General features: G+C 48.6%; 1 protein-coding gene across 1 annotated transcript; it reads right to left on the bottom strand.

The window, feature by feature from the left end:
• Positions 1 to 580: 580 nt before the first annotated feature.
• On the bottom strand, positions 581 to 15,825 carry LOC148593199 (uncharacterized). The gene is made up of 6 exons (XM_088531755.1): positions 15,814 to 15,825; positions 14,679 to 14,712; positions 12,933 to 13,164; positions 12,332 to 12,872; positions 840 to 1,238; positions 581 to 643 (listed from the first exon to the last, which is right to left on the bottom strand). Exons 1-6 carry the CDS (start codon positions 15,823 to 15,825, stop codon positions 581 to 583), a joined length of 1,281 nt encoding a protein of 426 aa, XP_088387881.1.
• Between the last annotated feature and the right edge of the window lie 774 nt (positions 15,826 to 16,599).

Genomic DNA, 16,599 nt, shown 5'->3' with positions numbered 1-16,599 from the left:
TCTAAAGTCTGCAACGAGTCACCTTCTACCGCTTGTAGGGTGTGGGCTTTCCATAGGTCTTTCTCCTTCCAGGTGATGGCCGCCCTTCTGGAAGATTTCCCTGCATCCGTGAACACCGTGAGGCCATCACGCAGAGGTCTTTCTACACACTTTGGTCTTTCTACCCACGAATAGCTGGTAAGGAAGTGGCCAAGCTTTCCTGCAGGCCTTTCCGAAGTCACCTCCCCAGGGAACTCCAGGAGCGCTAGCTGCAGCGCAGTGGAGTGCCACAGGGCCCACTCCAAATCTGCCGCCTGCAGGGGAAGGTGGATCGCCGCCGGCTCACCCCCTGAGATTGCCAGCACCCGAATTCTCCCACGGCGGACCATGTGAGCCACCGCTTCCAACCGAGGGGTCACACTCTTGCACGGTTGAACTGAGGAGAAAATCCATTCTAAAACTGCAAGGTAGTCTTCTCCCCCTTTTTTCTTTTGCCACTGCATGACTACCGCCGTGAGGGAATTCTCCCGTGAAAGAATGAGAAGGCGCAAAGACAATCCTGGAAGATACCGCGGGCATAAGCGCGTAGCTACTAACTTCCCTAATCGTTCGACACAGGCTTGCTGCGCTGGCGTGAGCGAAATCGGCTTCCCAGCGTCTGTACCTTTGAGCAAAGGACGTAGTGGCTCAAGGTCCTCATTAGAAATACCCAGCAATGAACGCACCCATTGTAGATCTCCCATTAGGGTCTGCACATCAGTTAGTGTACGTAGATTCACATGTAAGGTAACCTTTTGAGGAGCGACTGTGGATTCTGTAATAACCCAGCCAAGGTATTTCCATGGGCTAGTATGCTGTACCTTTTCCGGAGCGATGACCAGACTGGAGCTGCTGAATGTGTTGGCAAGCGCTTCCTCATCCTCTGTCGTGAATCGAGTTTTTCGGGCAAACAGGATGTCGTCCATATAGTGGTAGATGATGGTATCAGGCCATCGTTGTCGGAGAGGCTGTAAGGTAGCAGCGACAAACATCTGACACATGTTTCGCATACCTTGAGGCAGGACGACCCACTGGAAACGCTGTGCCAGTTCTGCATGGTTCACCGAAGGTAGCGTGAAGGTGAGCCTCGAGGAATCCTCCGGATGTAAGGGAATGGTATAGAAACAGTCTTTTAAATCCACAATCAATAGATCCCACCCCTGAGGTAACATGGCAGGGGATGGAATCCCTGGCTGTAGCGCACCCATAGGTTCCAGTATCTGTAATGACACAAGCATACCCTTTCCCCCAGGTTATCAAGTCCAAGGCTCCCGTCCATTTTCTCGTGTTCCAGGCTCTCAGCATCACCTTACAGGGACCCGTTTTTACTTCTGTCAGGGCCCCCTTTAGCCCAGCCCTATGCTTGACCATCCGAGGGACCAGGCTACCCTGGTGCAACCTCAAAAATTTAAAACGTATACTGCTCTTGCCAATTTTTCGTTTTTCGTAGCTGGCATTTCAGCGTTTGGTTCATATGTTCCACTATGTCATGGTCCTCAGGATGCAATGGTATGGTGAAAAAACAATCTTTTAAATCAATTAGTAAGTATTCCCCTAAGCTCTGTCCAAGGATACAAGTCAGAGTACGGCTCCCAGTCCTCCATCGGTGGGGGGGGTGGGCGGGGGAGGTGGGGGGGGACGCCGTAGTCTGAGTTATTCCTGGCTTTCCCGCTTTCAAATTCTGGACTTTCTTGTTGTGCTTATTTAGCCCTCTCTGCTGATATATATTACACAATAAAGATCTAAAGACCACAGACACAAACAGCACAAACACAATTTCTGTCCAGTGGCACGACCTCACATAGCTGTGCACTCCACTAGTGAGTTCCACTGGTTATCGGCAGGACACTGAGACTGAACATTCTCTCGATTTGGCAGATTGGAGGGTTGCTGACAGGCTCCTAACTCGGCGGGTGTGTTGCCTGACATTGGCAATCAACTCCGTCTGCCGAGGCGGCCAGGCACGTCCAACCCGTGCCTGGGCCAGAGAGCACAGACACCAATATGAGGATGCTGCAAATGGCGTTTAATATACGCAGGCTGGATCTTATAAAGGTAGCAAAGGCGGAAGCATGCCTATATAGCCAATAAGCGTTGCTCTTTACCTAATATGGCATATGCCTTAGTTCCCTATTCTTCCCGTACATCGCGAGATCTTCCGAGCGCCGTACCCTACATCTCCCCCCCCCCATGTTAATCTAAATATCCTAAATATCACTACTTTGAACAAGCTGCTGATAGCGTACATTGTGACTGCCTTGTTTCTGTGAGCGTCGTAGCTGATGCAATACATACTGGGTTATACATGACAAAATAGGCATGCCGCAAAAGACACCAATCAATACCATAATGATAATCAACCCAAGCTTCCACAATCAATTCAATTGAGCCAGGATAGTAATCATGTCCAGATACTGTTGCCTATGTTCTCAAGCCATCTCCAGTTTCCTGGGTTACGTCTTATCATCTGTAGCAGATCTGATCCTACGTTTTGAATGTCCTCCGACCTCTTGTCGATCTTCTCGTAGTCTTTTGTGGTCAGGCAACAAAATTTTAGGTTTTTGAATGTTCTGGACCGGCCTCCCCCCACCTGGAGAATCTCGAAGATTACGTTGATGGCCTCGTGATGTGCTTTGAGTATCTTGTTGACATCCCTAAAACCTGCTGCTATCTGTTGAGACAACGTGTTTACTGCTTTATTCGTCCGCAACAAGTGACAGGTCGAGCTTTGAATTTTGTATAGCCCTGTTGATCCTAAAATCGGGCCGAGGCAAGTAATATTAGCATTCACCAGGACGAGGAATGGTGCCTCGCTCATATTACTCGGTAAAAAGACACCAGGTGACATGGGGGCAAAAAATTTTACAAGGGTTAGGGGTATTTTGTCTGGTGGTAGGTATGCAGCAGCCAGCAAGCATAGCGCGCTAGAGCAGGAAACGTTTCAGGTGGGGAGAATTATAGTACCGTTCGTCCATCTTGTACCTGAGTGTCTAAACAAGTCTTCGGGTATAATCCACTCCCTGTTTCCTTCATCATCCCCGTAGCTAAATCTTCCCACACCTCTGCCTATATTTATTGTATTATAACTTTCATAGGTGGCAGAGGGGTCTGATGTAATCTTTCTCTCCCATTTCTGAGCCTTCTGAGTGACTATCTCTAGGTACCCTGTGAAATTCACATGATGGGAGCAGTATGTCACATTAACATATGACCCATATGGTGACCATGATTCCCCATACACTGTCCCACTAGGCAGTATTGTGAGATTTGCTGCTCTTCGTGCCATTAATTTGCATAAAGCGTTATCTGTTAGCGGAGCCACAAAGCTTACAAAAGCAAAGCATGTTAGTGGATTGTGTGGAAGGAGCGTTTGTAGAAGAATTGTTTGAAAGCAGGAACTGAGAGGAAAACTAGGGCCTCACATAGCTCTGGCATTACAGAGGCCTGCTTGGGGTGCTACACAGTTGCCACTTCCAGGATGGTTGGTATGCGCGGACTCTGCTCCTCCACGGTTCCCTGGGCAACGCAATCTGCCCTCCTCGCAGCTGCGAAAGGGAGTAACGGAGGATGGAGCGGGATGAAAGCTCCGCGGCCAAACTCTGTTGCACTCCCTTTGCTGGGCTGCTGATAAGCTGCACAGTGGCTGTCTAATGAGAGATATACGATAACAAGTCCGGTGCTGAGCCAGCAAAAGTGGCAAATGATGAACTTTGCTCGAACTTTGCTCATTATAATGTGAAAACCGTACCTCCATCTCAGAAGTTACCCGCCTCCGAGGTACGACCACCCCTCACTGAGCATGCGCTTTAGATTTTCGGTTGACTGTACCTTTAAATGAAAGCGAGAAACTTTTCCACCAATCAACAACAAGGTTAAGTATGACTTTAGTCACTCAATCTCCACCTGAATGTAAAGAAAAGTATAAAAGGTGAACTAAGGGTGAAAAGTCTGGAGGGAAGAATTCATCGTAACTCCTGGGTCAGTCGAGAGGCTGAGCCCCCTTCCCTCCCCTTGCGCCGGGACGCTGCCCGAGGAGACTCGAGACTGGACGTCTTCTCCCATTTTCTGGGGTGAGTGATGATTGCATATTTGTACATCAGAGCTAGCTAAAAACCCCATGCTCTAGTAGAGAATTTCCTGTACTAACATCCGAAACCTGCTTTGTAAATGCTGCACTTGAATAAATCACACTGTTTGTGAACTCGACTATTTGTTTGAGGTGGGGGGCAATCGGACCTACAGTTGACAGACTGTTCGTGAATCCGATACCTTTTTTGATACCTCCTTCCCCCCCCACCATTACCACTACGGCTTTCAAACTGCAACATTTTCAACACAGGTTGAGATCAGGACTTTCCCCTTTTTCCACCCCGGTGGGGAGGCAATAATGGGATGCGCCTCTCGCCCATTGTCGGGCCTAGGATTCTGTGTTTCCTGGTCGACTCCATACAACCTGTATCAGCAGGGTAATGCAAAGAGAGCCTTTCCTCGTCTTGCCATGTCGATTGTTTGTTTTGCTGTTTCCTTTTCAACCGGACAAGGTGCTTTCTTAGGAGGTCGGGGTCCAGTCGAATCCTCCATCACTGAGGTGTATGGGTTGTGGGGGTCGTCCCATCAGCTGTTCCTGTAGGGGTAAGCTCATAGTTGCCATGAGTTTTGAGGTTCGGTCTTATCCACCTTGCGGGTACCCATTTCACTACCTCCTGCTGTCTTACGGCCGCGTAGCCCCTTCCCTGGGTTACCAAGTTCCACCCAGACTCCCATATCCCTTTCTCTGGGAACCTGACCAGAACTGGGGGCCCATCCTCTATAGCTGCGACCGCCCAATGCTTATCCACTGGTGCCTTGTTCTCATTTCCACGAATGAAATGATTCAGCGAATATAGCGCTCGCATCAAAATTTCTGGTTGCTTCATACTGGGAATTCTTTGGGTATGACCTTCCCCCTCCCCAAGGATCTTGATTTTTTGTTTGAGGGTTTGATTTGCTCTCTCTACAATTGCCTGTCCTTGGCTATTGTGGGGAATTCCGTGCTGCAGTTGAATTCCCCATTTGTCAGCCCAGTCTTGCGTAGATTGGGCTGTGAAGCAGGAGCCGTTATCTGTTTTGATTATTTGCGGAACGCCTAACCATGCTATAGCCGTTATCCAATGCTGGTGAGCTGCACGCGCAGTAACCCTCTGGTGTTGTGTGGCTATGATCAGTCCACTGCATGTATCCACTGTAACTGCTAACCAGGGTCGTGGTTTGAATAAAGGGCATAATGTGAAGTCTGACTGCCAGATTTGATTTGCCTTTAGGCCACGGGGATTCACCCCAGCACCCCATAGAGTCGATCGTTGGCAATACGGGCAAGTGGCTACCACATCCCTGGCTGCTGCAAGGGGAATGTTGCAATGCTTTGCAAGGGCTCTCGCTCCTATGTGGAGGTGCTCGTGTATAGCACGAGCTTGTGTTATTGTCCATACACCCTTGGCTGCTGCATCAGCTTTATTGTTGCCTTCCTGATAATATCCCTGTATACTGGCATGACTTCTCACATGGACTATGGAGGCTGTGGTGCTGCGCTGTTGCAGCGCCTCCTCCAGCATGATGGCTATTGGCGTGCCCGCCCATACATTCTCCTGTGTGCACTGATATGATGTATTGAGTAGGCTATATGGATTCAGCTCTGTCCAGTTGCTTTGAGGAATACCTAACACCAGTGCATCAATTGATCCGCTGTCCCACAAAGCCAACAACTCTTAATTTGGGTATAATTAACAATACGCCTAAGTAGCATAACATATCCATTAGTGTTAAAAGTAGCATCAGCTTCTATAACAGCGTTAAAAGTAATATTACCTCCTAAAAGCCACAATATACAGCTAATAATAACAGTAACACTTCTTCCTCCCATGTTGTTCTTCTGCAGGCTCACACTTTCCACAGCTAGGGTACCAGCTGCCTGCCTGCTACGTTTGATGTATGTGAGTTTGCTTCCAGCCAAGGTCTCGCCCATTTTTGCTGGCACCCATCTGGTTCCAGTATCTGTAACGATACAAGCATACCCTTTTCCCCAGGTTATCAAGTCCAAAGGTCCCATCCAGTTTCCCGTGTTCCAGTCTCTCAGCATCACCTTACACGGACCCGACTTTACTTCTGTCAGGCCTCCCTTTAGCCCAGCCCTGTGTTTGACCATCAGAGGGACTAGGCCATCCTGGGGCAATCTCAAAATTTTAAAGCATATTCTGCTCTTGCCAATTTTTCGTTTTTCGTAGCTGGCGTTTCAGCGTTTGGTTCATATGTTCCACTATGTCATGGTCCTCAGGATGTAATAGTATGGTGAAAAAACAATCTTTTAAATCGATTATTAAGATGTCCGAATCATTTTGAAAGGTTCTCGATTTCCATTTCTATTTATGTTTGCATAGCTTCAATTTGGTTTCCTCCCCAGAAATTGCTTGGGATTTCTGTATATTAAGGAGGCGCCCGCTCCAGTAGCATTGAGGCTTTTACAATTTGTAAGGACTGTTGTAGGTCCTTCCGTGTCAGTTGCACTGGAGCTTGGCCGTCGCTTCATTCTTGTTTCCCATGCTGAAGTACTTCCCTAGTCTCTTTCCAAGGATACAAGTCAGAGTACAGCTCCCAGTCCTCCATCGGTGGGGCATGTGGGCGGGGGAGGTGGGGGGGGAACACCATAGTCTGAGTTATTCCTGACTTTACCGTTTTCAAATTCTGGACTTACTTGTTGTGCTTATTCAGCCCTCTCTGCTGATATATATGTTACACAATAAAGATCTAAAAACCACAGATACAAACAGCACAAACACAATTTCCATCCAGTGGCACGACCTCACGTAGCTGTGCACTCCTCTAGTGAGTTCCACTGTCTCAATTGCCTAATCCCATCCTCGCTGCCAATTAGGTTGCGAATGGGCTTTGGATTCGGCAATAATCACACAGAACAAAGTGGCTACGGCTATTCAGGTGAAAGCACGTTAAAGAAGCAAAGTATGACTAATTACTCGTGAGGTAATACTTGTCGGCAGGACACTGAGCCTGAACATTCTCTTGAGTTGGCAGATGAGAGGGTTGCTGACAGGCTCCCAACTCAGCGGGCGTCCCCGCAGAGACAACGTGGGTCTCAGTGTTAGGAGTCTCACCCCCCCTTTCTCCGCACTGTCTGTTTAAGCCCGGTGCATCCCGCCACGTAGGGCCAGTACGTGCCAGCAGGCAGACCAGGGGGCGGACAAACTCCGCCTTCAGTCACATAATCTTCCCTCCTGGGTGCGCAGGTGCGCATGTCAGTAAATTGTCCCAGTCGTCAGTCTGAGGGTCCTGCCTTTCTCATCTCCCTCCCTCTCGGGTGTTTGACCTTCAAACTAATTTAGAGGATGTTTGCAGTTAAGTTGGCTACAAGCCCGGTCGAGCAGCCGCCTTCAGCTGCTTTTGGAGGAGGTCGGCTCTGAGCCTGGCTGGGCAGCCGCCTCCGCACTCCTTATCGCTCAGCCTGGGCAGGCAAACATCTTCTTTCTCAGGGTCTTGGATCCTATTTTGCACAATAGTTTTATGACTCTACATATCATACAAATTTCCACCTTTCAACCATACCTCGTGTCGGCATCAATATACAAAGGATACAACACATAATAGAGATGAACATAGCAAATAGAAATAATAGCCCTAATAACGGTTTCCGTCGTCACTTAAAGCATTACAGTTCTTCAACCTCCACTTTTAAAGACAGATCAAATTCCTCTGCACCTCCCTCCTGGCTTTCATCAAGCCTTCAGCAACATAAGTTTCCTTGATCTCATTCGCCTTCTCTTCCCAGCCCCCCTTTCTCCTTTTTTCAAGGCGATCTAACAAGCGGAAGCGGGGGCACAGACAGTGTAGGCGCCGCAGGTGCAGGCACAGAGGCAGGCACGGGCAGGGGGGTTAGCGATGGATCTCCAAACACCAGCGGTTTTCAGTGGCGTGGTGGTCCCGGTCCTGAAGTGCTTGCAAAGGCTGCCGTGGCTCCGATGGCCACTTTGCTTTTGGCTTTCACATCGGGTTTGAATACTAGGTGGGGCTCGGCTTTGAACCCATTCTCTCTGCACCAGATCGAAAGCTTGCAGAGGGTCTGTTCATCAGCCTCTGTCTGCACTCCCACTGCTTCGCTCTTCCCGAGTGCCTCCCGTGCTGCCCTCCAAGTCTCCCTCTCCTCCCTTGCTCTCTGGAGGACCTGCCGTATCACTCCCCATGTCTTTAGATCTTTCGCACTCCCTTTAGACATACCATATTCCGTTAACGCGGTGGTACATCTCTGCCAGTGCTGGGGGAATAAAACTTCCCCGGCACTGTTAACCGCCCCTTCTTCAAGGAGCCGCTCAATGCAGCTCTTAACTGCGTTCGATTTCATAGAAATCCCCCATTCACGAGCACACGATAATACGACCTTGATTATCCCTTCCATGATCTGGATCCCTCGACCGCCTACGGTCCGCCGCCTCGGAGTATCACGTCGGGGTCACCACTTGTTGCCTGACATTGGCAATCGACTCCGTCTGCCGAGGCGGCCAGGCACGTCCAACCCGTGCCTGGGCCAGAGAGCACAGACACCAATATGAGGATGCTGCAAATGGCGTTTAATATACGCAGGCTGGATCTTATAAAGGTAGCAAAGGCGGAAGCATGCCTATATAGCCAATAAGCGTTGCTCTTTACCTAATATGGCATATGCCTTAGTTCCCTATTCTTCCCGTACATCGCGAGATCTTCCGAGCGCCATACCCTACACGGGCGTCCCCGCAGAGACAACGTGGGTCTCAGTGTTAGGAGTCTCACCCCGCCTCTCTCTGCACTGTCTGTTTACGCCCGGTGCATCCTGCCACGTAGGGCCAGTACGTGCCAGCAGGCAGACCAGGGGGCGGACAAACTCCGCCTTCAGTCACATAACCTTCCCTCCTGGGTGCGCAAGTGCGCATGCCAGTAAGTGGTCCCAGCTGTCAGTCTGAGGGTCCTGCCTTTCTCATCTCCCTCCCTCTCGGGTGTTTGACCTTCAAATTAATTTAGAGGATGTTTGCAGTTAAGTTGGCTACAAGCCCGGTCGAGCAGCCACCTTCAACTGCTTTCGGAGGAGTCAGCTATGAGCCTGGCTAAGCAGCCGCCTCCGCGCTCCTTATCTCTCAGCCTGGGCAGGCAAGCATCTTCTTTCTTAAGATCTTGGATTCTATTTCGCACAACAGTTTTATGACTCTACGGATCATACAAATTTCCAGCTTTCAACCATACCTCGTGTCAGCATCAATATACAAAGGACACAACACATAATAGAGATGAACATAGCAAATAGAAACAATAGCCCTAATAACGGTTTCCGTCCTCACTTAAAGCATTACAGTTCTACAACCCCCACTTTTAAAAGATGAATCAAATTCCTCTGCACCTCCCTCCTGGCTTTCATCAAGCCTTCAGCAACATAAGTCTCCTTGATCTCATTCGCACTTTATTCGCCCCTTCTTTTTTTTTTTTTTTGAGGTTATCTAACAAGTCCTGGACCCAGCCAGGCCGTTCTTCAGGCACGATGGGGGGGGGTCCGGAAGCGGGGGCACAGACGGTGTAGGCACCGCAGGTGCAGGCACCGGGGCAGGCACGGGCGGGGGGTTTGGCGATGGATCTCCAAACACCAGCCGTTGTCGGTGGCGTGGCGGTCCCGGTCCTGAAGTGCTCGCAAAGGCGGACATGACTCCGGCGGCCACTTTGCTTTTGGCTTTCACATCGGATTTGAATACTAGGTGGGCCTCGGCTTTGAACCCATTCTCTCTGCACCAGATCAAAAGCTTGCAGAGGGTCTGTTCTTCAGTAGCTTGCTCCAGGGATTGCATGAGCCTATTCACCAAATTTCCGTAGGACTTCTGCAATCCCTGCTTCACTATCGTAAATGATGGGGCCTTTCGTTCTGACGGCACTAAAAACAGCGCCTGCTTCCGTGAAGCATTATACATGGGCATCGAGTAGGTTAGCTGAGTCGCGGGGTCACCATAGAGATCCCGTCCCATAAGCATCTGCCCAGTCACACCACACAACGGATCTCCCGAGATGTTACGTGCGTTCACCACCTCTTGGATTTGTTTCTCCCACTCCCGTTCCCATAACAGATATTGCGCGGGAGTGAGGAGGACCTTCGCTATCATTACTTCTTGCCACGTACAACCCGTGTCCTTAGCCGTTTTACTACCCCCAATGGTGGCATCGCAGAGAGAGTCTCCTATCTCCTGCCACTCAGTGGCACTATACATAAGTTCCAGAGTTTGCAGATGTCCCATCTCTTGTGCCCATCGTAACAACTCATAGAGTTTCTTTGTACTCACAACCGCCTCTCGCTTGGCGAGAATATACAATAGCAGCTGTGTTGCCGCCCCCCAGTCCATGGTTAAGGCGGTCTTCGCGGAGGGGCCCCGACGGCTCAACCGCCCCCGCCCCTAGACCCTGTGCCCAGCACTGTCCCGGCGGTGTGGGTACCTCACACCGGACGCCGCTTCCCAGCTCCTCAATCCTCCGTCACGCTGTGGTGACCCTGGATTTTCCGCGATCCTCCGTCAAGCCGCGGTGACCCCGGATCTTCCGCCCGCGGATCTTCCCCCGTCAGCCGTGGCTATCCAGGATCTCCGACCTGCCACAGCACCTTCCTGCCGCCAGATCCCGACGACCCTGCCGTTGGGTCCCTGTTCGGGCGCCAGATGTTGGAACCAGGCGCAGGACAACTGCACAGGCCTTTATGGGAGCCGAGCCGGATTACAAGACACGATCCCAATATGAGTTTAGATCTTGCTCCGTTTATTAGCGGAAGTGCACATATATTTATACCTACAAGCATCTGAGGGATATCCAGGTTAACTACGATTGGTTGCTAGGGAGGTTGCTATGTCCCGGCTGCATAGGCTCTTTCCCAGCTCTGCAAAGTTGTTTACCCAAAACGGCTAACTACTCTTTCCCACATAGCTCCCCATTCCCAGCCGGCCAAGGACAACTCACTAACACTCCCCAGTACATTATCAGCAAGGCGCAGGTGGTGCAGATTCCCAGCACAGTGCAGATTCCCAGCACAGTGCAGATTCTCAGCACAGCATTTCTCTACAACTATTTTACTATTATCTTATTGTGATCACTTATTCTTATTATTGCTCTATTCTTATAGTTTATAACAATCTTAAAACTATGTATCATAAACTTGACATAAAACATAAGGCACAAAGAAGAAGGCACGTAGAAGGTAGAGGATGACAGGTAATACCGCAGTATAGAAATAGGGTGTACCTTGGGATAACTTGGGGATAATACTGAGTGGATATATTCTTAAAGCAGTTGTCGGCGTGCTACTAACATGATGTTAACCTTCTCTAGCCGACTCTTGACAAACGGCATGAACTTATTCAACATACAGGGTCCAAAGATCAGTGTCATTCATGATCATTGCTATCGGCCCTATCAAGGTGGATATCAGGGTGGTTAACCACGGCGAACCAGTGAACCAATTTTCGTACCAGCTGCGTTTGGAACAGGGTTCAATGGGTGCTGGTTGGCAAGGCGTGACACTGAAAACTGGTGACCCTGTAGTTACTTTTGTACTAATTGCTCGAGATTGTTCCATCTGTTCAAGTATCCATTTAAAGGGCTGGTGTGACTCTACCTGTCCTATAGTGACAAGCTGCAAAATTAAGATCACGCAAAGGCATCGCGGCCCCCTCTTGCAGAGGCTGTTTTGTTGTTTTCTGGATTCGGTCGGCGTGGAACTCACAGGCTCGGGCGGGACGCCTGTCACTGGGGCGTCCGATGATCCGGTCCTGTGAACAGAAACTCACAATTTTCATTAGTTTTATCTTGAAGGTCTGGTTTAATAGACTTAAGCGGGCACCACTTGACTCTGCCATCTTTCCTGACAGTGACCTTTGGGTCGATCTTGGCATGGGGGGAGCGCTGCCAGCGAGTCCCCCAGCCAAGGGCAGTTTACTGCAACATGGCCTGCCTGGCCACATTTAGAACAAGCCATTACGTTGGCTATTGCGGTGTGAACAGCCACCTGAATTGGGGTCAGATGCTCTTCCTTTGCAACATGCTTAATCATGTCTGCGATACTTGCCCCCGCCGGCAATGATCGCAAGATTTCTTTGGTTGCCGAATTGCATTGTTGGCGTAAACATTCCGCTACGACCGGGCTTTTTGCCTCCGCAGGCAGGGCCGAAGAGTCGACCGCTGCCTGGAGACGATCTACAAATCGTGTAAAGCTCTCACTTTCACTTTGCTTTATTGAGGACCATGGCGATGGTCTGGCAACAACTCTACAGGCTGTTCGAATAGCTTCTCTGGCCGCACGAGTAGTTGACATAATTTCATGGGCCCGCAGGCCATGGGCCTGTGCCTGGGGGGTGATCATTGCTGGGTCTTTACCCATTAACTGCTGCAGGCTGGAGCCGTGTAATGGATGATCCACCCCGGTTACCTGGGCTAAACACTTCGTACAGTTGTCTTCCCATTCTTGTCTGAAAACGATCATCCCTGCTCCATCAAAGATTGGCCTACAAGTTTGTTTTATATCAAACGGGAGCATATCGTCCCCCCCGAAGATACCATCTGTGAGGGTTGAGACCATAGCAGAATTAATCCCTTTATCTGCAATTGCTTTAACAATCGCTTGTACGTCCTTACATTTTATCGGCAAGTAGACCCTCTGTCCTGCCTCCGTCACCCGGACTGGGAACGCTAGCGCGGCCGATGGGGCCCACTCGGCACATGCGATCTTTATTTCCTTCCAGTCCGTGAGAGGGGTTTCTTCCTTTTGCGGTTTTTCTTTAATTCGAATGGGAATATTTTGGCTCTTAGTTCTCTGGCTCTTAGTTCTGTGTACCTTCTTTTTCTCCTTCCTTAAGTTTGAATCAGTCGTGAGCCACTCGTCCTCAGCAGTGTCTGAGCCGGAGCTGGAGCCAGAGCCAGAGCCGGAACTCAACTGACTGGTCACTTCCGGGCTCCGGTACTTTTTCGTTGGGCTCCGGCCCCGCCCACTTCCGTTGCGGGCGGGCTGTTCCCCCCTCCTTGGTTCGCCCCGCCTCCTACTCACGGAAGCGCGTTTTTTCAAATGGCCGCTCTGATTGGTTCTCAGCGCCTCACTCGGGCCTCCCTCACCTGTCCGGTCACCCCCACCACCTTTCTCCTCCTTGTTCTCCTCCCCCACCTGTTTATCTAACGGTTCCCGTCTGTTCTTGTTCTTCTTCCCCTCTTGTTTATCTAACGGTTCCCGTCTGTTCCCGCCGGGAGCATCCTCGCCCCGCCCTTCTTGTGGCTCAGCGCCATTTTGGGGGGCATAGGGTGGTGGCCTGACCCAGACTTCCCCAAGGTCTGACTTCTTTTTGATATTTCTAGCTTCCTTGGCTAGCTCGCTCCAAACAGATTTCGGCTGTTTCTGCTCCTCTGTAAGCGGGACGGGGTTCGGGGATTGAGGGGACGTATCGCCCTCTTGCAGATCTTTAGGCTCAGCAGAATCGCCATCATCTGGGGGGTGCAAAGTCTGTGCGGCTGCCCCGACTCCCATTTTCGAGGTGGCCAACAAACAGTCCTTTACCGCCACCCAGGTCTCCTGCTCTTTCATAGCTTTCTGCAATGCCTGTACAACTTTTTCCCAAGCCTTAAGGTTTTTCCCACAACCCGAAGACATCGTCTCCTCGGCTAATGCCTTGGTACATTTGTCCCACACTTCAGGGTGGAGAATATCCACCGGCTGGTCTATAACCTTAATTTTTAAAGCCTCGCAACAGCGAGAGTAAAATCTTTTGGCTTACAATCAATCCCCCAATATTTATGTAATTGCGATACGACCTTCACGAGGGCTTCCATCCTCCTTGTTGGTCCGGGAGCGTCCTCCCCGCCGGGCTGGTCCAGCCGCTCCGGCCTCCGTTCACCCGTCCAGGCGATGATCCCAGGTTTCGGCACCACTTGTTGCCGTTCAAGCGGCGTGGCGACCTGGTTCAGGAACGGCACGGCGACCACCCCCAGGCCGCTCGGGCTATCAGCTCGCTGACACCAATGTGGTGGACGGCAAATGGCCTTTATTGATGGGTAACAAGGTGTTATATAGCTTGGTTTACAACGTCACATCCGTCTGCTTACATCATAAACTAACACTATTGGCTATTAGCGGCCCTATCTTTCCGTACAGCACAATATCTTCCGGCCGCCGGACCCTAACTATCTGCAACAGGGTCATGCCTAGTGGGCTGTGTGTCACAGAGTGGGGGAATGTGAGGGAACCATGGAAGGCCAGCTGAGAGTAGGGACATCTGTGCAATCCTAAAATGCATCAGCAGCAGTGCCAGTCACTCTAGTGACTGCAACGCCATATGCACAGTGGTCATTAGACGTCTGACAGTCCTTTCTATCCTCTGATCGTGCACCAAGTGCTAGATCGGAGGCTCTGAGGTACATCTTGTGGAATAGGAATGTGATATTTTTATAGTTAGTTTTCGTAATAGGTCTAATTTTAAGTCAAAATAAAACAGTAGGAACCATTTGATTGCTAAAGTACACGTACTGTGTACTTCACCCTTTTAACCTCTTTTCGAAGAAAAAAGCAGGAGTCCACCTGATCTTCTTCCTTTAGCCTCACAACAAAATTGTAATCCTCTATTTAGGACATCACTTACCTGCTGTGGATTTAATATCAAGAAACAGATGAACCTTTGCAAATAAGTAAACAGCTAAAGAGAACTAAGCAGTCAGCTAAAACGTTTATCACTCTTGTCCTTGTTGATGTGGTTTTAATAACACGTGCTTTTTCATATGACATCAGTGGATTTTTAATATTTAATTTATTAGGTTATATTAATTTAACATCATCAATCCATCCCCATTTTTTATACTTTACTAAAAATGTGTTCCTATTTTGCAGGGAAGCATGGGAGGAACAAAAGACTGCAAAGAAGATCATAAGGTTACTATATTTTTGCTAATCTTCTCTACACCTTTTAACCCTGAGCTAGGGTGCTATTATCCAGAGGGTAGAAGTAGGCTGATACATAAGCAGTTTCTAGATATAATTATATAGAGTTTTTTTTTCCTAAAGTTAAAAATACATTGTTCTAGAATCATACTTTGGCATTTGAATCAGCCTCACCAGCTCTATTTTTTTTAACTGTGTGAACATCTTTAAATGTTTCATCTTGGCAGAAAGCTTTCGGGGGAAAATAATAATGAGAAATTGGGGAAAAACAAAGCAAAACGAAGTGGGAAAAAAGCAGCATCGGAAATAAAGCACTATTTTGGCTCTCAAAATTCGGAGCACTGAATGCAGAATAGAGAATACAGATAAAGCCATGTAAGGGATAGTTTATTCATAAGTGGCCTTTTGAACAGTGAGCTTGGAGATACAGTATATTTTCTTTATCTTTGTGTCATTTTGGTTGGCCAGTTATTGAATATGCTCTGAAACAGTCATGGGTAATTAACATTAGCAGAAGTGTTGTTTTGACTGCAGGGCTGCCAAGGAATGAAGAACAAATGGGATAGGTTTTACAGAAAGATTGGAAGGAGGAGGACAGATTTTTTCTAAATTAAAATTATAAATCTCCATAATTTCCTTTTTTTTCTTCTTTTTTTTTTTTTTTTCTGTAAGGGAGCAGGATATGCTTAGATATGTTTCAGCTTAGCGAAACAAAGGGAACTGAAAAAATACAATCTTGAAATAAAAAAGATCCACATATCTGATATACCATATTTCACTTATCAACACCCTTCTCCATTTCTCTGGGCTGGTACAGGTAAAATCAGTGCTGATCTTACTTCTGATTTCATAGCCGTTGAAGCCAGGATTTTCCTACAGAGCCAAAGAACATGAGTGAAGTTGCATGCTGGATCTTGATCATCAAATGCTGGATCATCATCACAGTGATCTTCAAAAAATCCACACAATGACGTACTTTTTAACATTTCATCTACCCATCAGATTACTTCAAAACAGAGGAAAAATCTACTTTCTACACAGCCATGACTGCATTAATCTTCCCTGTATATTGAGAATCAAGTCCTGAAACAATCAACAAGCAGATTTAACAGAGGAGCTTTAGAAAAAAAAAGAAACCAAAAATCATCAAGGTATACCACAACCAATTTTAACAAGATTATAAAATTAAATCCTTTAGAACTCTCTTTTTTATTCCTTATTTCTCATAATTTTTCTTGTAATTTAACATCCCTTGCCAGATTGCGTTCCAAACGTGCCTTAGCTTTCCTTGTCACATCTCTGAATTCCCTGACTACGTTCCTGTATTTCTTCCAGGGGGCCTGTCCTTTTTTCCACATTCTGTATACCGCCTTCTTCTGCTTGAGCATTGCCACAAGCTCCTTGCTCATCCACGCAGGTCTCCTGCCCCCTCTGCCTGACTTCTTACACACAGGGATGCACTGTTGCTGGGCGTGGAGGAAGTGCCGCTTGAAAACTAACCAGCTCTCTTGGGCCCCCCTTCCTTCTAGGGCTCTAGCCCATGGTGTTGGGGCCTTGTTGGGGCCTTAGTACTTTTGTAAGAATATAAGAAACTGGGGTAATGGGATTCAAGGTCACCCAGAGAA

This window comes from Tinamus guttatus, unplaced genomic scaffold (genome assembly GCF_059628265.1).
Source record: "Tinamus guttatus ecotype Peru unplaced genomic scaffold, ASM5962826v1 Tinamus_guttatus_pri_ptg000432l, whole genome shotgun sequence".
Lineage (NCBI taxonomy): Eukaryota > Metazoa > Chordata > Aves > Tinamiformes > Tinamidae > Tinamus > Tinamus guttatus.
This window is presented reverse-complemented; position numbering and strand designations above follow the sequence as displayed.